Source organism: Rattus norvegicus, chromosome 20 (genome assembly GCF_036323735.1).
Source record: "Rattus norvegicus strain BN/NHsdMcwi chromosome 20, GRCr8, whole genome shotgun sequence".
Classification (NCBI taxonomy): domain Eukaryota; kingdom Metazoa; phylum Chordata; class Mammalia; order Rodentia; family Muridae; genus Rattus; species Rattus norvegicus.
In genome coordinates this window covers 602841-624921 of record NC_086038.1, presented here as the reverse complement: position 1 = coordinate 624921, position 22081 = coordinate 602841, and the positions used below count along the sequence as shown (strand labels likewise).

Sequence of the window (22081 nt, the reverse complement as noted above, 5' to 3'; positions counted from 1 at the left end):
AGTTTACACTCAGTAGAAACAGAGCTACAAGTTGTCCAAGGATGACAATTGAGAAAACAGTTGACCAGTCAGCATTAGCTTATTTAAGTGTATTTCTCTACTTGTAGTTATTAAATATGGGAGGACTTTCACAATTTTTCTACCTCAAATTGCCAGGATTCTTAATGTTTTAAGGAAAGTTTTATTTGTTTTGCATCTTTTTGCCTTATAAAATTATTCTTTCATATGTGGTATTTACGCTCAATTTATTTGTTTGTTTCGATCTGATTTGCCAGAGCCTAATAATTTTCAGTACTGCATTGTCTCTGTCATTTACCTTGAATTAAATTTTAGTTCTATAATTTCATCCACAATTCTTTAATTTTACAATACTATCTCAAAGTATTTTCATACTGTCCTACTTAGATTTTAAAAAAACCTTTATGTTTTCAGCTTCTGGTATCTTTGACCACTATTTCACTACACAGAGATTTCTTTTTCTAGAAATCTCTAAACCACCTTAGGGTTGCTCAAACTCTATTATATACCCCACTTCCCTTTGTTTCTCTGTCTTTGTTTCTGTATCTCTCCATCCCTCCTTCTCTCTCTCTCTCTCTCTCTCTCTCTCGCTCTCTCTCGCTCTCTCTCGCTCTCTCTCGCTCTCACTCTCGCTCTCTCCCTTGCTCTCTCCCTCTCTCTCTCCCCCGCGACCCCCCTCTCCTCCTCCTCCTCCTCCGCCTCCTCCTTCCCCTCCTCCTCCTTCTCCTCCTCCCCTCTCTCTCTGACAAGCAAAAATACATGTGTATGTATGTGTATGATTCATATGTCATTTCCATTACATTCATTAAAAGGAAACAAAGATTTATTATAGGTGCTAGGGCAGAACATAAAATATTGACTGGATTTATCTATAAAAAAACTTCACTAATAACTTAGTTATGGGTTTTAACTCTCCATTCACCTGTAGAGCTGTGATAGGTGATGAATGTTTAGCCAGAAATTAGTGAAAAGGCTCAAGGCAGGAATCTGGAAGGAGAAACTGAAGCATAAGTCATGGAGAAGTGATGCTTTCTCTCCAGGGCTTGTCGAGCTTGCTTTCTTATACAACCCAGAAACACTTGTCTAGGAGTGGCTCCATCCACAGAGGACTGTGCAATTCCACACCAATCATTAATCAAGAACTTGCATCCGCAGACTAAAATTACAGACCAACATAATGGAAGCATTTTCTCAGTTGAGTTTTCCTCTTTCCAGATGATCCTAGCTTGAGATAAACTGACAAAATTTAACCAGCACAGGACTCAGGAGAAAGAAATATCTATTATCGTTTTTCAGAGTTTATCTACTGTTGAAAACAGTGATGTCTAAAATTGTGCAGTATACCGTTATGAAAGGGTAGATTGTTTCCATTATTGTGTTTACGGCGTCCTCCCTGTTCAGCTAGCACATGGAGAAATATGAACTGAAAATGAGAATGTTCGGTAGAATCATTTTTATTTAAATTTTATAATTATTCTAGAGTCTCAGAAATTGCTAATTAGTACAGATCGTTACATGTATGCAGCAATACAGCTGCCACCTCAGTTGAGATACAACTATTTTATCACCACAGGCATATCTGTGGTTTTACCACATATATAGTTATAGTCACCTTTCTTCCCTACTACATTGCAGTCCTTAACAATCAAAGATAGTTTCTCCATCTTCAGAACATTGCTATTTCAGGAATTATAAATACATAGTTATACATCATGTGAACTTCTGATGTTGACTTTTTGTTACTTGCCACTGTTCACATGTGTGTACATAAACCTTTCTCTTCCTGTTTTTGAGTGGTATGCTGTAATACAGATGCACTATACATAATGTGTTACGCATTAACTAAAATTTAGATTTTTTTCTATCTACAGGCTATTAAAAACAAGCAAACTAAATACTTGTGCACTAGTGACTTTTATTTTCACGGGCCAAATATATATGTATGCAATCTTTTGCTTAAACAACAGTTGTGTGTCTGGTGGTTAAATAAAAATTACACAAGATCTCTGTGAGTCCTGACTGGAAGTAGGTGTTTCACTTCTACCTACATTCAACTAGATTTAAATAAGGAGGATACCCAGCCATGTTGAAAGGTGGGTTGGGACATGTGCTCTATTAATACAATGAAGAAAAAGAGATAAGTGTTGATGAGTATACAGCAGTACTGGCTTCCATACTGCAAGCCTTTTACTCAGTTTCATAAAACTTCTTTTTGACTATTATCAATTTTGACTATCATCAATTTTATATTGGCATCCTATGTAGTATGAAATATTTTACGAGCCATGTTATTTAATGATCCAATTACAGTGTCAATTGGCTCTTGGACTTCTGGGAATGGGGTGGCAGGGCATAAAAAGCCAGAAGAGGCTGAGAGAAAGAGAGAGTGGTAGGGCAAAGGAGTAGCGAGTAGTGGGGTCCAGGACAGTAGAGTCAGAGAAGACTGTTTATATAGAAAAAAAGAAGATTTAGTAGAGAGGAGAGGAAAAGAAAATGAACGGAGTGAAAAATAGAGGCAATTGTAAGTGAATTGAGTCAACAGACTGAGAAGGGAAGACATTTGAAATTCAAGTAGGGGAAGCTGAGCTGAGACAGAGAAGATATTGGTAGGAGGGAGATTAAACAAACAAAGAAACAACAAAAAAAACTCACTAAGAAGCAAGAAGAAAAATTAAAAAGAAGCATAAAGCTGCATACATACGGCGATAACCCTGAATAAGGACTTGGTTGGAAGCATTGCAGAAATTATTTTAAGGTAATGTTTCTGAACTAATGCTACTTTCTCTTACATGTCTATATCACTAGCTGGCATTGCTCTGGGGTATGTGTATATGTTGCTGTAGGACACTGAAGTGTTGCACACTTCATCTCTTTGGGTAAGGAGTACAGAAATAGTTGTGATATATTTGTAAATTCAAACTTTTACACTGAAATATATGAATTTTCATGATTCGTCTATTAGGTACAGAACATATGTTCAAAACCATCTCACAGTGTTCCCAAATAAGAACTTTAACTAAAAGTGGATTACTACGTGATGCTCATACCAACAGCAACAATAAGGAGCCTGGTAAGTGTACAGCCTTCTGGGTGTCACTGTGACCCTGTGAACCAGAATTGCTAAGTGTTGAGGCTCTGCTCTCTAGATTGAAACCTCTTCCCAGGTAGTGTCTCAGATCTGCTACTTTAGGAACCACTGAACTGGCAATAAAACCCCAGCCTCACCAAATCACCTGGCCACTGGGTGACCATTTCAATGGATCCAAGTGCCACATGACAAAAGAATAGAGAAAATGAGGCACATCTGTCATTCAGTTTGGCTTCTACTTTGAAAGCTCCACCTCTCAAAGAAAAAATAATAATAATAATAATAATCTGTCTTCAATGGCATATTTTAAAACTCTATAGTTGAAGAAAAATAACGTCACAGATAGTGATCAATTTGAATAGATGTCTACACACCAAGAAATCCTGAAGTGAGTTTTCCAATATTAAAGGACAAATGTAGGGAAGTTATTCTATAAATTCTTGAAGTAAATTACTCTTTAAATGAAGGTTGAAACAGCAAAGGTATAATTCAATCAAGGAAGAAGGAATCTCACCTTACTGAAAAAGAGTAAATTAATAAAAACTACATACATGATCCATGTGAAAGTTTTAAGATAATTTGCAAGAGAAGCATCAACAGGAAATGTTGATATGTAATGTGTTTATATAACTCAGAAATCAGGAAAACTATTTTTAGAATGCTGACTGAGATAAGCAGTAGAGATAAAGCTTTGGGAGTTACATGTTCTAAAAACAACACAAAACAAACAAAAAACTGTATTTTCCCCAAATACATTCATGACTTGTCTTGATATTTATATCTTTGGCTAAATAATTTTGGTGCATATCTAAAAGACTACTGTTTGAATTTCACATTTCAGTTCTGTTCTAAAAATATTTGACACATAATTTCTTCCTATAAAGTGGATCTTAAAATGTTTAGATTAATAAAAATAAAACCACTTGTGTAGATCAAATACAAATTTTGCTGAAAATTACCAGAATTTCTGCCTTATAAAACTCAGTGCTGAATGAGTTTAGATTCTCAGTCTCTTGTCACCTCCTTGTCCAGTTTGCCAAAAATGTAAATAGAAATAAGAAACAATAATTCTGCTGATATTTTACCAGTTACAACACAGCAGAAATGAGAGATATAGAAAATGCTAGAGGCAACCTTACAGTGTTTAATTTTTCTGACATTATATTATATGGTTTGTGGCTTTGATGAAAACCACTTGATCTGATGAACCTGAAGAGATTAAAATTCTGATTTGTTTTTACTGATTGAAAGCAAAGAGCTTTTGCAGTATAGCAGCTAAGTATATTTTAAGACGTTTAATTTACTGATGCTTTATTACAATCTTTTATCTTCTTTCTTACTCATTTATTTATTTATTTATGAATTATTTATTTATGTATTTCTACACTTCAGATTTTATTCCCCTCCCAGTCCACCCTCCAACTGTTCCACATCTCATATCTCCTCCCTGCACACCCTGTCTCCACCAGGATGTCCCGATCCCACCCACCCTATCAGACCTCTAAACTCCCTGAGGCCTACAGTCACTTGAGGGTTAGGTGCATCTTCTCTGACTGAATCCAGACCCAGTAGTCCTCTGCTGTATATGTGTTGGGGGCATCATATCAGCTGGTGTATGTTGCCTGGTTGGTGATTCAGTGTCTGAGAAATCTCGGGGTCCAGGTTAATTGAGATTGCTAGTCCTCTTACAGAGTCTCCCTCCTCACAAGTGGGAAAGGGAGGGACTTGGGATGGAAAGAGGATGGAGGTCAGGGGGAAAGGAGTACATGATCTGGTGTTGGGTAGGGGAAAAGGACTGAAATCCTGAGAGCCAACAGAAACAATGGAAAGAGGCAACCTAGGGAAGTAGGAGGTTGGGAAATCACTCTAGAATGTACTAGAGACCTGGGAGGTAAAAAGACTCTCAGGACTCAAAGGGTGGGACCCTAGATGAAATGACCTACAGTAGGGAGAGGGAACTTGTAGAGCCCACCTCTAGGAGAAAGACAGGACATCAAGTGAGGGATGGGTTGCCATCCTACAGTCAAAACTCTGACCCATAATTGTTCCTGTCTGAAAGAACTGCAGGGATGGAAATAGAGAAGAGGCTGAGGAAAAGAAGGTCCAGCAACAGGCCCAAAGATGAATCCAGCTCAAGGGCAGACTCCAAGGCCTGACACCATTACTAAGGCTATGGAGCACCCACAAAAGGGACCTACTATGACTGACCTCTGAAAGACCCAACAAGCAGGTGCAGATATTTACACCCAACCAATGAACAGAAGCCGTTGACCCCCATGTTTGAATTAGGGAAAAGCTGGAGGACAGTGCTTTATTACAACTTTAAAACAGGCCTTTATCAGGGAAAACTGTAGAAATAAAATACTCAGATATTGAGTTTATTCTAAAAAAGGAGTGTGAGGAAGGCAGCCTGAGTCTGCACTATTTCAGAAGAGATAAGCACTAAATGTCTATTCCAGGGAGGAACTGTTTTAATCTAAGGATTCAGAATTCTCACAAAAACCAGTTCTACAAGATGATTTACTCAGACGCAAGCAGGCACGTGTACACACATACCCCAAACACACACACATACACTCATACAACTCAAAAGCAGTTTTTTTTTCAGGTTTAATTGTTTTGTTTTGTATTGTGTTTTGATACAAACTATGTACCAGGTCATCAAGTTAGACACCAAATTGGAAAATGACACATATTTTCTTGAAAATGTAAGTTTTGTTGCATACTTAAAAAACAATGTCCTGTAAAAATAGAATAAGATTAGAGTGCTTTCTGAGAAAGTTGAAAGTTCTGGGCTTGGTTCTCCTCTTTAAAAAAAAAAAAAGAAAAACAGTAGGATGCTCTAATGATTAGGGTCTTAGCACCACTGTATGTAGCTTCTATGGTAATGAGCACATTGTTTGCTAAGAAGAAAATGTGTATCACCTGTCCAATATTCACCTGAACAATATTCCAATATCACCTGAACAATACTCAATGATAATAAAGATGAGTTGTTGATGCTTGTACTCACCTCTTACTACTACCTAAGTATAAAGAATTCTAAGCTTGATCACAGAACTGTTTTTTCCTGAAGATTTGCCCCATTGAAAGTATATTTATCAAGTTTTCAAGCTTGATAAACTGCAATTTCTTAAACATTAGCTGCTGGAATAGAGAAAATAGAACATTTATGTAAAATTTCTGTTTTATCCATTATATATTATACATTTTACCTTGTATACTGTACATTATAAACTATACAGTATATATTATATACTATAGAATAACTATACATTATATATTATATAATATACACTGTGTGATCTACGTTATATGTTACTCTATATTCTATATTATATGTTACATATTATATATATATATTGTATTTCATAAACGTTTTTACTTTCTAGCTGTTATTAGGAATTTTTCTCAACATGACTGCCAGAAACATAACCACAATGAGTGGATTTCTCCTCAAGGGGTTCACTGACAACCATGAGCTGCAGGTCTTACAGGCTTTGCTCTTCTTGGTGATGTACCTATTGGGTTCAGCAGGTAACTTCATCATTATCACCATCACAACACTGGATCCACAACTCCAGTCTCCAATGTATTACTTTCTGAGGCACCTTTCCATTCTGGACCTCTCATCTCTCTCTGTCACAGTTCCTCAGTATGTTGACAGTTCCCTGGCACGAAGTGGCTACATTTCATATGACCAGTGCATGATGCAGGTTTTTTTCTTCACAGCTTTTGCCTGGACTGAGATGGCTATTCTCACAGCAATGTCTTATGACCGCTATGTGGCCATCTGCCTCCCACTGCACTATGAGGTTATCATGAGTTCCAGAAAGTGCACTTGGGCTGTGGCAGCTGTGTGGCTAAGTGGAAGCCTCACAGGAACATTATACACAGCAAGTACACTCTCTATCAGATTCTGTGGGGACAAAATAATTCACCAGTTCTTCTGTGATGTCCCCCAGTTGCTCAAGATCTCTTGTTCTAATGACTATTCTGGGGTACTGGAAGTGTCTACTTTCGTGACTGTATTAGCCTTTGCCTGCTTCGTGGGCATTGCCTTCTCCTATGGCCAGATATTCTCTACAGTTCTCAGGATTCCCTCTGCAGAAGGTCGATCTAAGGTCTTCTCTACCTGCCTGCCCCATATCTGTGTTGTTTCATTTTTTCTCTCAACAGGCATTTGTGCCTATCTAAAGCCAACCTCAGACTCACCAACTGCTTTAGACCTCATACTCTCTATTTTTTACACTGTACTACCCCCAACCCTCAACCCTGTTATCTATAGTCTAAGAAATGCATCCTTGAAGGGAGCTGTAAAGAAGTTACTGTTCAGGGAGAAATTCATTGGGAAAAATTATTTTTCTTCTGTTGTTCATGCCTACTAACACTGGGCACAAAGAATGTTTTTCATATGTTGAATATGTTAGATATGTAATGTTAAGAATAAAAAGGTATTTTCTAGAAAATGTATGTTATAAACCAATAGCATAGCAAGTTACAATATGATTCTTTAAACTTATTTCATTAAATTTACTTATTTTTTGTTAGTAAAAAAAATATAATTATACTCTAGTAATGTAGACCCAATTCTTCCTAACTCTTCCAGTTTCTTGACACACTATTACACGTGTGAACTTATCAGCAATTGTAACATGGGTTTTGCAAACAACTTTATAGGAATATAATAATAATAAGCATAAAGAATAATTATAGTTACTGGTTACTCAATTCACCAAATGGATCGTAATTTTAATATTTTTCACCTATTTCAAGGGTTCATGTTACTTTCTATCTTTCAGTATACAAAATTTAAGAAATAGCACAAACAAGTATGCCATTTCTATGCATATTTATATAAAGTAATTACTATAGTTCTCTTGGGTGCCAATTATTCAATGTAATTCAATATACAAATAAGTCTCAGCTATTTAACTTGTATCATTAATTTTCCGTTTTTCATTAATTTTCACCTATTAATGTCACATTTAAAATAATCCAAGTACTCAGAAGGCAGAGGCAGGAAGACCTCTGTGATGTTTTTAGGCCAACCTGGTCTATATAGTAACAATGATAACTGCTAAAACTTCTTAAATACTTTCTTGCTCATTCTGAGGGATCAAGCCTCTGGTTTAGGCAATTAACACCTGTAGTTTAACAGAGGGGGATTAGTAAGGCAGACTTTGTTCTATCTCCACAGGAATTCGTGGGCTCTAACTTTCAGCCTCTTAGTTGAAGGTCCAAGGAAGAAAAAGGGACACTTAGAAAAATGAATTTACCATTTATTTCTAGGTTGTAAAAAGTTTCCTATGACAGCTCTCTAAAACAAAAGGAAAAAGCACAATGATTTGTGATGATGTTGATGATGATCTCTTCTCTCTGTTTTCAGCACTTATACATCTTTCAGAACACATGATCACATGGTAAAAAGCTCATCACAAGTTTATAAATGAATTAAAATCATAAAATAGGGAGTTTACAACAGAGAACATTTTCAAGCTTATCTATTAGGAGTAATTATCTGGCTAAGCATTCATCACCTGTCACAGCTCTACAGGTTAATGGAGAGTTAAAACCCATAACTAAGTTATTAGTGAAGTTTTGTATAGATAAATCCAGTCAATATTTTATCTTCTGTCCTAGCACCTATAATAAGTCAGAGTTCCCTTTTAATGAATGTAATGGAAATGGCATATGAATCATACACATACATACACATGTTTATGTGTGTGTCTCAGAGAGATGGGAGGGAGGGAGAGGGGGAGGGAGAGGGGAGAGACAGATAGAGAAACAAAGGGAAGTGGGGTATCTAATAGAGTTTGAGCCATCCTAAGGTGGTTTAGAGATGTCTAGAAAAAGAAATTTCTGTGTAGTAAAATAATGGTCATAGATACCAGAAGCTGAAGACATACAAGTTTTTTTTCAAATCAAAATCCCTTGAGATAATATTGTAAAATTGAGAGTTGTGGATGAGATTATAAAACTTATTTGTAATTTAAGGTGAATGACAGAGACCATGCAGTACTGAAAATGATTGGGCTCTGACAGATCAGATCAAAACAAACAAATAAATTGAGTGTAAATATCGCATATGAAACAATAACTTTATAAGGCATAAAGATGCAAAACAGATAAGAATTTCCTTAAAACAATAAGAATCCTGGCGATTTAAGGTAGAAAAATTGTGAAAGTCCTCCCACATTTAATAATTACCAGTAGAGAAATACACTTAAGGTAATGCTGACTTATTACTTGTTTTCTCAGTTGTAGAATACTATTCAGCTATTAAGAAGAAGATATCATGAATTTTGCAGGCCAATGAATGTAAGAAGAAAATATAATCCTGAGTGAGGTAACTGAGACCCAAAAGGTTTCATGCATGTTATGTATTTACTTTACATGGACATTACTCATAAAGTATAGGTTAACTACACTATGATCAAAAGAACCGCACCACCACCCCACAAAAAAGCCAAAAAAACCAGAATTTTCCTAAGAAGTTAAGTAAAAAGATATTGGCGATAGAGGGAGGGAGGGAACTGAGTGGAGAGGAGATTGGCAGGGGAGCAGGATGAGATGAGTATCAGACATAGAGAAAGCAGGAGAGAGAGAATGAAAATCAGCAGTAAGGGCCAATCACTAGGACGTGCCAGACACCAAGGATCAGGGAGGCTTCTGTTGGCTTAGTGAGGTAAATCTAGCTAAGGCTCCTAGAGATGAAGGATATGGATCCTGAAGTAGCCAATTCATGTAGACAGGAAGGACTCCCATTGGGGGGGATAAAGACAGCAACCGACCCACAGAACCTGTGTCCTGTCTACAAGATATGCAGGGATGGAGAAAATTCCCACCCAATGAATGACCCAAATTGAGACCAATTCCACAGCCAAGAATCAATCAATGCCAGTGTGGTTTGTTGAATAAGCTTGGCTTAGGGAGAGGCAATGTTAGGTGGTGTTGCTTCACTGGAGTAGTTGTGGCCTTGTTGGAATATGCGTGACCATGTTGTAGGAAGTGTGTTACTATGGGGGTGGGCTTGGAAACCTTCCTCCTAGCTTCCTGGAAGTCAGTCTACTGAACAAAAGGTCGAACTTTCAGCTCTTCCAGTGTCATGTCTGTCCGGGTGCTGCCATGCTTCCAGCAATGATGATAATGGACTGAACCTCTGAACCTGTGAGCCAGCTTCATTTAAATGTCAGTTACAAGAGGAGTCATGGTCAGGGAATGTCTCCACAGCAATGAAACCCTAAGATGAAAGGAAAATTATACAGATTTAAGGTTTAAAAATATGAAGTTAAAAGAAAATTCAGACTCAGGACTAAACACTGTGAAAAGCAAGTCCAGGCAGCCCTGCCCTGCCGCTAGGACTAACAGACCATAAAGATAAAGAAAAGGAATGCAGGAACCAGCCCAAGTTATCAGGACTGACTCAAACCATCTGGCAGAAGGGCACCTCCCCCAGCTTACTAGAGTCACACCTTAACCAGATGTCCTTCAAACCCTGATACGCCCCTAGCTCCTAAGATCCTGTACGCTCTAGTCAATACGTACTCTCCTGCTGTGCTGTAATCTCACTGCCATGTTTAAATGAGCCAATCACTTATAGCCGCGCCAGAAATTAGCCAAGTGTGTGTAACCGCACCAACCCCCCTAGCCTTCCCTATATAAACCCCCGAGTTTGGAAGCTCGGGGTCGATTCCTCTGTCTCCTGTGTGAGATATGTGTCGACCCGGGATCCCGCTAAGACCCGGGATCTTGTTAATAAAGCTACCTCTTGCTGTTACATCAAAAAAAAAAAAAAAAAAAGAAAAGAAAGAAAGAAAGAAAGAAAGAAATTAGGAGGAGGAATGGGGTACTGCTGTGATAGGCCTGACTAAGCTTTTGATTGGAGGAATGTGGATGGGAAGCCTTGGTAAAGTAGCACAATGCTTCAATTGGGGCTAATGGGACATAGTAGTAGAAGCATGGAAGTCAGCTTTCCTGAGTCACTTTTGAACTGAGGATCTAGCTCAAGAGGTTTCAGAGAAGAAAACTTTAGTATGTGGCCTAGGGGTGTTGTGATTATTTTCAAGAATGTGGCTGTGGTTTCCTATTGTCTGAAGAGGCTATCTGAGGCTAAGGTGAAGACATTTAGATTAATTGCTTTGAGAAAGAAAGTCTCAAAACAGCCTGGAATAACTACTATTTTGTGATTACTCATGTCCACTTTTATAAGGATCATTTTAATGAAAAGTAGCAAGCATAGAAAGGAAAAACTACAAAATGTACAGTTCAGATAGTAAAGGGGCACCAGAAAGAATGAAGCTTAATTCTGTTTTTGAGAAAATTAAATAGAATTAGGGGAGTGGTGACCTTGGAGCAAGAACCCACACAGCTAAATATATGCTTTTTCAGTTGAAGAATGGATAGTTGTATCTGAGCCTTATTATGACCCGGTTATTGTTTTGAATATGGACTTTAAGTCTGGAATGAATTATAATCCAGAAATGTGATCCAGATCTTAAGGCAGAGAGACACAGATTTTTTTGATCCAGATCTTGATGCCTCCATCTCGGTGAGGCATGTCCCCAAGGACCATGTGTAGTGAACACTTAAGGCTTTTACAGAGATTTGCTCTGCCTGTTGCCCTCTTATCATTATTTCTTTTGTTTTGCAAGATTTATTTACTTATTATATGTAAGTACACGGAAGCTGTCTTCAGACACACCAGAAGAAGCATGTGGTTGATGGGATTTGAACTCAGGACTCTGGAAGAGCAGTCAGTGCTCTTAAATGCTGAGCCATCCCTCCAGCCCCCTCTTATCATTCTTAATCTAAGAAGTGTATGAAAATTTTAAGGGGATTTCCCATCCCTCACTGGGCAGCATCAATGGCACTTTGAATCATAATAGTTGATCTCTTTCAAGCATTGTAGCTGGAGCAGATTAATGATTCAGCCATCACCCTCGAAAAGAACTTAGAGATCTAAAATTGTCATCAATGAGTATGACCCTTAGAAAAAAGCATTTGGAGAAATACAATTGTTAGTGAAGCTAGGTTAAGATGTTTCTAGTACTGGCTCTGATATTGATTTTATATGAAAGGCATGGGCTTTTTAAACTCAGGGTTCAAGAAAAATCTCTGTATTGGCAATGAGACTGGTGTGATTGATTTCTTATACCTAGTTTTGCCCTTAGTTTCCGGATATGTTTTAATAAGAATTATTGATCATAGATGTGTATTCTGAAGATTTAAATTAAATATGACTGATTTTTTATAAAAGTTTAGATTCGTGCTTTTTAAAGGTTTCTCATGATATTAGTTTTAAAGTAAACAATAAATCCTTTCTTTGTAAATGAATATTGCTGCCAGTCATGTGGATAGGATTATGACTGGGTCTTCAATTCAGTTCTGCTGATCAATATGTCTCCTTCTATTCCAATGCCATGCAGCTCTTTACTCAGGATTTTTTTTAAACTTGCACTGTATTCAAGTGTGCTATCAAATTGGGAGAAAGTTCCATATATTGCTGAGTACAGGGTTCGCTTGCTTTTAATGTTAATGAGCTGGAGCATTTCTCTGATTAGTTTTTGTATAGAGGAACTGTTTATTGGTGAGAGAGATTGAAGTCTCTGACTTACTTTGTGAGGACCAATGTGTGGTAGAAGTGTTTCTTTTACAAAGGCGGGAGCTATTATGTTTAGGTCATAGATTTTAATAATTGAAATATCATCGGTAAACTTTTATTTTGAATAGAATCCTTTCCCATCTCTTTTGATCTCTTTTGACTTCTCTAAAGTCTAGTTTGTTAGATATTAAAATGGCTACACCGTCCTTATTGTTAAGTTCATTTGCTTAGAATATTCACCTTTAGGAAATATGTGTCCTTGATGTTGAACTGTATTTCTTGTATGCAGTGGAAGAATGGATTCTGTTTTAGCATCCCTTCTGTTCAGCTATACCTATTTATTGGTGAACTGAGGTCACTGATATTGAGAGATATCAATGAGCAGTGATTTTTAACTGCAAGTATTTTGTTGTTGATGTTGGTGTTGGTTGTGTGTGTGTGTGTGTGTGTGTGTGTGTGTGTGTGTGTGTCTTTCTTTTGGTTTTGTTGATAATGTGAGATTACTTATTTCCTATGTTTCATGTGTGTAACCTCCTCGGGTTAGAATTTTTCTTTCTAGCACCTTTTATAGGGCTGTGTTTATAGACAGATATTGTTTAAATATGACTACTTTATTATGGAATATTTTATTTCTCCATTTATGGTGATTGAAACATTTCTGGGTATAGTCATTTTGGCTGTTATCTGTTGGGCCTTAGGGTCTGTAGCACACGTGTCCAAGCCCTGCTGGCTTTTAGAGTATTGAGAAGACGTGTAATTCTAATAGGTCTGCACTCATATGTTATTGGGTTTCTTTGCTTCATTTTTCCATTTCAGCTTTTCATATTCTTTCTTTGTTCTGAACGTTTAGTATTTTGATTATTACATGGCAATGGGACTTAGGTTTTTGGAGCAATCCCTCTAGTATTTTGTATGCATCTTTTAATTTCATAAGGATCTTATTTAGGTAAGGAAAATTTCCTTATATGAATTTAGTGAAAATATTTTCTACACATTTGGCCTGATATTTTTCTCTTTTCTCTACTCCTTTTATTTGTAGTTTTTGTCCCAGAGTTCCGGGATTTTTTTTGTGCCAGGAAGTTTTGAGATTTAACAGTTTATTTGACTGGTGTATCCATTTCTTCTAGTAAGTCCTCAATTCCTGAGTTTCTTCCATCTCCACAATGTGGATGAACTGTGTTATTGTAGTTCTCTGTTGCAGTCCTAAAGTTTTCATTTCCAGGATTCTGCGAATCTCTGCTTTCTTTATTTCTTCTATTTCCATGTTTAGACCTCGAACAATTTCATGTGTTCCTTTTAACTCTTTACCTTTTTGTTTTGTTTTTTTTTTTTTTTTTTTTTTTTGGTTTTGGTTTTTTTTTTTTTTTTTTTTTTTGGTTTTGGTTTTTCTCTCATTGTTTGATTTCATTATCCTGGATTTATTTATTAGGGAATTATTCATTTTCTATTTAGGAATCATCTTAATATCATTGGCTTTAAGGTCTTTTTCTTTGCTTTCAGCTATGCTGGACTATTCAGGACCTGCTGTGGTAGGATAGCTTGGCTATGCTGCTGACATAATTCTCTGGCTGTTATTATGTTCCTATGCTGGTGTATAGCATCTGCGTTTGAGGTGAATATCGGTCTACGTGCTAATATCTGGGGTTTGTCTTGTGTTGGTAGGAGTTTTCTTCCTGGCTTTCTTTTTTGTCTCTGGATTTTCAGAGAGTCTGTTGACTGTGTTGCCTTTTCTTTTGTTCAAGAAAGTATGTTTGCTGGTGGTGGAGGTTAGGGTAAGAGGAGTTCATTTTGAAGACCTGTCATCTAAGGGAACTATCTATAAAAGCTAGGTAGTATAACAGCAATGAGGTGTATTTAAGGAAAAAAATTCTATTGTGTGTATGTGTGTAATGTGATTATGGGTTTTTCGTGCCATGAGAGATATCTGTGGACCGGAAGACAACTTTGTGGAGTCTACTTTGGACATCTTTATATGATGATCAATGGTAGGTTGCCAGCTTTGCACATGACAAACAATTCCCACTGAGTCTTCTCATTGATGCTCACATGTCATTACTTAAAACATTACTTCAGTAAAATATTATCTTCTTTTCAGATTGTAAACACTGTCACCTAAGGATGTAGAAAACAAGGCAATTTGAATAATAAATCCTGTTTTCAATGAAAATGATATATTGCTATCTTTTTGGGGGAATATGTTTGTTTATTGTGAGGTAAAAACACTTGTTCATAACAGTTTCTCAGAACCACAAATGAATGCCAGAGAACTGTCTCAGTGAGTAAAGTTTGTTGTTGCTAAGCCTGATGATGTTAGTTTAATGTCTGGGACACCTATATTACTCCTATAGATTCTTCCCTTTTCAGATTTCAACATATGTACACCCACACTGGCACATAAAAAATGGTTTTAAAAACCAAACAAAGGTCAGTGAGGTCATTTGACTGAATGACTCCCTGGGATTCATATCATAATCCCACATATATTAAGCATATAAAAGACAACAGGGACTGGAGAGATGGCTCAGTGCTTAAGAGCACTGACTGTTCTTCCAGAGGTCCTGAGTTCAAATCCCAGCAAATACATGGTGGCTCATAATCATCTGTAATGATATCTGATGCCCTTTTCTGGCATGTCTGAATATAGCTACAGTATACTTATATATAATAAATAAATCTTTAAAAAAAGATAGAGAACAACTTGTCCTCTTCACTGCACATTTACACCATGGCACAGGTGTACATGAAGTCAGATATTTTTAATTGCATGAGATTAAAAAACCTTAGTAATAATCCAAATAGTGAGTGCCGCAGACCACCCAGGGGAGCGTATCAGCAGAGGGACCAAGGCTTGGATTTCAGGTAGCGAACGGATTTGGGGTGACAGACAGACACAAACTCGAGGTGTGTGCTGCTGCGAAAAGTTTTACTTTTTGGCATAGATTTAAGCAGTTAGAACAGGTACATCATAATTGGCAGTCATCCAGCTCTTATTCATCACGCTACCAAATGTCCCTTGCAAGGAGGAAAGCTGAACGTACAGTCTAGGAAACAATTCTCAGCTGCAAACAATAGTTTAGAAAACTGCAGTTATACTGCCAGACTTGTGGGCACCAGATATACATTCAACATTTACCTTTGTTTTCATAAAATTTAAACTCTATATGTATGGCCCCTCAGAATAATATGGAAACTTTTGGAACAATTCTATAATTTCTTTCATTTCTTGCTCAATGTTAGCTTCTCTTTTCCTTCTAGATATCTCTTGATAAGTTTGTTCAACTTGTAGGAACTTATCCATGATCTTTCTAAAAGAGTCACTACTATTCTGAATCATGCTAAACAAAACATTCCCAAAAGGGGGAAAAGACTTTTCTGGAACAGTCATGTCCTTAATAGCTGCAATTAATTTCTCTCCTATTTGCTGGGAACTAATGGGTGCAGCAGTTGAATTCATCGCAGACATTGAGTTCATCAGGATCATGATGGTGTGAGACGTTTCCATCTCTGAACTTTCAGTTCCTAAGACATCTAAAGGTGCCTGACCATCTTCCCACACTGCTATATTCTTAAAATCAGTTATTGTTGACAGGCTTAAAGTTGCTAAGATCACCAAGGCTAAAACACAGAAGGCACCTCAACCACATGCATAGACCCTAGTCATCATCTTTTTGTAGGGAGACTGCCAGGGACCTCCAGGAGGCCAAGCCATTCCAGGCACATGCCTCTGTTCTGAATAGAAACAAAGCACAAGAGCTTCATGTCACATAGACTCCACTGGAGTAGGTGTGGCAAGTGAGAATACATGAATTGATTTGCCTGTTTAAATTATTATTGTAGAATTCCAAGAAATATTACTGTTCATCAAAACAGTGAAGGTTCCTTAGTGAATCTTATTTTATCCTTTCATTCTCCAATTCAAAAGATAGGTCATTTTAAAAATACATCTCAGCTGGCCTTAGAGGTGTGTTCCTGTAACCCTAGCACCTGGGAGACAGTGGCAGGCCAATAGGCCAGTATCTCTTAGTTTGAGACTAGCATAGTCCATGTAGTGAATTCTGTGACAGCTATGGCTATATAGAAATATCCTGTCTCAAAAGGATTTCATAAAGGAACAATATATCTCAAATTATGGAAATATTTCTAAGTTAATCTGACTGAAGTCTGACTGGATTCAACAAAACCTTTTGTAATCTTTACTCACATTAAGAGAACTCTGTTAATAATGAAAATAATCAATGGGGAAAGTCCATCCCCAGAGGGCTAGAAATCTACTGAATCCTTCAACAAACTTCTATTCAAGCCATACCTTCAAATGACAGGAAAGTGAGGAGTAATGGAACATCTTCATCCTCTGCATTCAAAAGAGATATATAAAAGCTAGAGGGATAGTAGTACTTTTCCCATTGCATAGCCAAGTTTGGTTCCTAGCATCCACAACTTTGGCATGAAACTACCTGTATTTCTAGGTCCAGGATATATGACATATTCTTCTGGTCTTCTAGAGCACCAGATGTGCAAATGGTGAGAAGACATGCATGTTTGATTCCCTAGTATGGAAAGGATTTTTCTTCATGTTTATGTCATTTATTTTTAAAAATTCATTTTGGTTAATTTAGCTGGAAAAGGTTTCCCACTGTGTATATCAATTGCCTACCTCATGTCAGAGTAGGCCAACAGAAAGTGTTTGATCCCCCATGATTGGAGTTGCCAATAGTTTTGAGCCATCCCTGAGGTGTTAGAAATCAAAGGTAGGCCCTGTGGTTGAGCAGCCAGTGCTCTTATGGATTAAGCCCTCTACTAAGACCCATGAGCATGTCATTAATCGTAGTGAGGTGTGAATAGTTGCTCCTCTGTTCATGTTTACCTCAGCCCTAACAAGCCAGAATATAACAGAATATAAGATTTATAGCTTCAAAAAGTAAATTAGACTTGGTGTTTAAGGATGTTTCCCAACCCAAATCTCCACCACATGTTGGAAGAATATATATATATATATATATATATATATATATATATATATATATCTTTTTATATTCATATATATGTGAATAATACAAATATTTAAATAGTGGTTGACCACTTGACCAAAGCCACAAATTCAAGATAACTTGAGTTTATCTCATATGTTGTAAATAGGCAGCAAAGGAAACTCACAAGGAAATATGTCAGGTGAACCTATGCTGAAGTTTATGCCCACTTTAAGGAGAGAAAAAGGATCTTGCAGGCATGAAGACCAACTTGTCTGAATGGGATTGTATTCTGCTTCATCATGCTTTCAAAACATTCATTTGGTTGCCCTGAATGTTGAAGACTCCAAATGACATGGACTTTGTTCTCAGGAGAAGTTGAGAATTAGACAGAAGTCACTGTAAGTTTGGGGAAATCAAGCACTTACAAAGAGTAGAGAGGACCTATTAGGGAGGGAGCTTTGGCTGTGAAAGAAGAAGCATAAAGGCCATAGAGCAATCCTTGAAGTGCACCATAGGACAATCTGGCTTCTACAGTATATTATTGTTTTGTTTTGCCTTGTCCTGTTTGTTATCCACACAGCCTTTGCCACGTCTTCCAGTTTTTCCTCTTCTTTGCAACAACCTAACCATAACTTGTTCCCAGCATTCTCTAGGGGGGGTCAGGTATAAACTACCCAGATTTGCAAGAAGCGGAAAGTGATGGATGGGCTATTGAAGCTCTGTGGTTGGGCTTTGTTTTTTCTGTTGCTTATCACAAGTCAGTCTGGCTCTGTCCTTCTCAACTCTTATTGCTCTGCCTACTCTGAATAGCTCCAAATTTCACTAATCCCTGCATTTAAGTTCAGCTCACATTAGGTATTTATAAAGACTATATAATGATAGGGTCATCCCTTGGAAATGGGTCCTACACAACATTCATGACAGAGAGAGAGAGAGAGAGAGAGAGAGAGAGAGAGAGAGAATGAATGTGTGTGTGTGTGTGTGTGTGTGTGTGTGTGTGTCTGTAGCAGAACTGGTACTAGAAGACAGACATGTGCATGTGCTAGAGAAACACACTACCTCTGAACTATATCCTCAATCGTTATACTTGTTACTGTGAGACAGGGTCTTAATAATTTGCCTAAACCTATTCTTGACACCCACTTATGACTCTAACACTAGCAAATAATAGAATTATCTATGCAGATAAAATCTTGAATTTTACTTTTTTATATGATTTTGAATATAGAGTATATTTAATGAGATTAGCAGTTATCTATGTTTCTGTCCATGTACATTGTTCTCTCTGGGATAAGTTTCTTTAATATTTTGCCTGAATTCTTTCAGGAATCCTTTCAAGATGCTAAAGTTTTAGTGAAGGTACCTTGAAAGGACCTTGTACTGTACATTCCTCACAAGTGTACTCATCAAAATAAACATTAGAGCAGGAAAATACACTCCTAACCTTGCAATAATTGTTCCAATTGCAAGGTAATTATCTTTCTATAGCTTTCTGCCTGGTATGCTATTTTAAGTTAATTAATTAACTCAGTTTACTACCCAATACATTCTCCCCTCTCCTTCTTGACTCCCTCTCACAACTCTTCTTCATATTTCTTCCCCCTTTTCCTATGAATAAGGGGAACCCCAACATCACTGCCCCTCCTGCCCACATCAGATATTGCAAGACTAGACACATCATCTCTCACTGAGGGCAGACAAGGAAGCCCACTTAGGGTAACTGGATGGACAGGTAGGCAAAAATTCAGGGATGGATCCCGTTCCGGTTCGAGGAGCCCAAATGAAAACAAACCTGATCATCTGCTACCTATGTGCTGGGGGCCTAGGTTTAATCCATGTTCCATTTTAGCTTGGTAGTTCAGTCTCTGAGAGCTCCCAAGGGTCCAGGTTAGTTGATTCTCTTGGTCTTCCAATGGAGTCCCTATTCTCTCCAAGTCCCTCAATTCTTTCACTGATTCGTTCACAAGACTCCCAGAGCTCCATCTAATGTTTGGCTATGGATCTCTGCGTCTGTTTAGTCAACAGTTAGGTGAAGCCTTTCAGAGGACAGTTATGCTAGGATGCTGTCTACAAGCTTAACAGTGTCATTAATAGTATCAGGGTGGCATACTTAGGACTTCATTGTTGTGAAGGGACATAATGGCCACAGCAACTCTTTTAAGGAACAACATTTTGCCTACAGGTGTAGAGTTTTATTCCATTATTAATTGGGTGAGAAGAATGGCAGCATCCAGGCAGGAATGGTACTGGAGAAGATGACAGTTCAACATCTTGTTCAGAGGAAGATAAAAGAAAACTGATTCCAAAAAACTAAGAGGAAGGTCCCAAGGCCACAATACAGTGACACACATCCTACAAGGCCACACCTACTCCATCAAGGCAACACCTCCTATTAATGACACACCCTAGCATACTCAAACCACCATATTCCACCCCCTGGCCCCAACGGAGGCTTGTTCAAATATTTGAGTCCATGATGACCATACCTAGCAAGAGCATGATGAAAAATACATTTAGTCCAACATCAAATGTCCCATAGTCTATAAAATTGCAAAGTTCAAAGCCTCATGAGATTCATGCAATCTTTAAACTATAATCCTTTAGGGAATCAAAAGAAAAAAAGCAGATCACATATCGCCAACATCCTGCAGGATATACATGACCATTCCAAAACATCATAGTGAAGAAATAATGAACCAAAGCAAGACAGAAAACCATCTGGACAAACTCCAAACTCTACTTTCAATGTTCAATATCAAAGTCCTCTTCAGATCTTGAACTCTTTTATCCTTCTTGACTGCTGTTGGCAGATCAGCAGCAGCAAACCTCATTCTCTTGGGACAGTTCCATTTGCTGTTAACACTTTTCCTCGATAGGTATCCAATCTTTCTGACATCTCTACCATTTTGGGGTATCCAATGCAACTTCAATATTTCCACTTCTGGTCCCAATATCTGAGATACAAACATGAACTTCTGGGCTTGTCCAAAGGTCTTAGATTACTTCTCCAGCTCAATTCTCTATAGAAATCCAGGATCTGGTTGACTCCACTTGACTAAATTCTGTGTTCTTGGTGATCATCCCATGGTACTGGCATCTCTAATATTCTGGGGTCTTCTGGTTCAACCAGGTTTCACCAGTAGCCTCTCCTAGGCTCCCTTCATGGTGCTAATCAATTGTTTTGCATGACTTGTTCAGCCATGGGAAGTCAACTGCAGCTGAGGCTTCCCAACCAAGCCTCAACTGCTCTCCCTGATCCCTTCAGACCATCAAAAGCAGTACAAACTGGGAGATCCTTACGCATTACCAAGTCCAGCTGGTACATGAGGCTATCTCTAGAACACAGCTTTCTTTGTATGTACTCTCAGAAAACCCTTCCCAAAAGATTTCACCTCAATGATGTGTGTCTCTCCTTAATAACCACTAATTTCTTAGCTCCAGTTACACTTCAATAATTGTCCCACATAATTCTATTTTTGACCCCAAAGCCAGATCCACACAGCTGAAGATGACAAGTTCTGCTGCTTGCTGAAGCTGGAATATGCCCCCATGTTCTATTACATTATCACCAACTTTCTGTTTGCTAACTGTTTCACTGCCTAAGCTTGGCTGACATGGACCTTGCTCTATAGAGTAAACTTGAACTTAGAGATCTGCATGTCTCTGTCTTCTGATTCTGGGGTTAAAGGCATGAACCACGGTTAAAGGCATGAACCACCACATAAGCACCTAAGCTTTTCTTTATACGGAACACATGATGCTCCAAACTGGCCAAGAACTTGGAGATCTCCTTCTCTGTGTACTGGGATTAAAAGTATGTACCACCATGCCTGACCTAAAATTTTCATGGCCAATATTCCTCAAGATCTGGATAAAAACCCTGTCTTCCTGCCTTAAGAACTGGATCACAGGTATGTCTCCCATTTCTAGATTATAATTCATTCCATATTAAAAGTTCAAATGAAAACAATAACCAGGTCATAATTAGGCTTAGATATAACTATCCTGAAAAAGCATATATTTAGCTGTGTGGGTTCTTGCTCCAAGGTCACCACTCCCCTAATTCTATTTAATTTTCTCAAAAACAGGATTAAGCTTCATTCTTCCTGGTGCTCCTTTACTATCTGAACTGTACATTTTCTATTTTTTCCTTTCTATGCTTGCTACTTTTCATAAAAATGATCCTTATAAAAGTGATCATGAGTAATCACACAATAGTTATACCAGGCTGTTATGAGACTTTCTTTCTCAGAACAATTAATCTAAATGTCTTCACCTTAGCCTCAGATAGCCTCTTCAGACAATAGGAAACCACAGCCACATTCTTGAAAATAATCACAACACCCCTAGGCCACATACTAAAGTTTTCTTCTCTGAAACCTCTTGAGCTAGATCCTC

General features: G+C 37.7%; 1 protein-coding gene across 1 annotated transcript; it reads left to right on the top strand.

Moving 5' to 3' along the window:
- The first annotated feature begins 6522 nt into the window (after positions 1-6522).
- Or14j5c (olfactory receptor family 14 subfamily J member 5C) lies at positions 6523-7494 on the top strand. The gene has a single exon (NM_001000889.1). It carries the CDS (start codon positions 6523-6525, stop codon positions 7492-7494), a length of 972 nt encoding a protein of 323 aa, NP_001000889.1.
- Positions 7495-22081: the final 14587 nt, after the last annotated feature.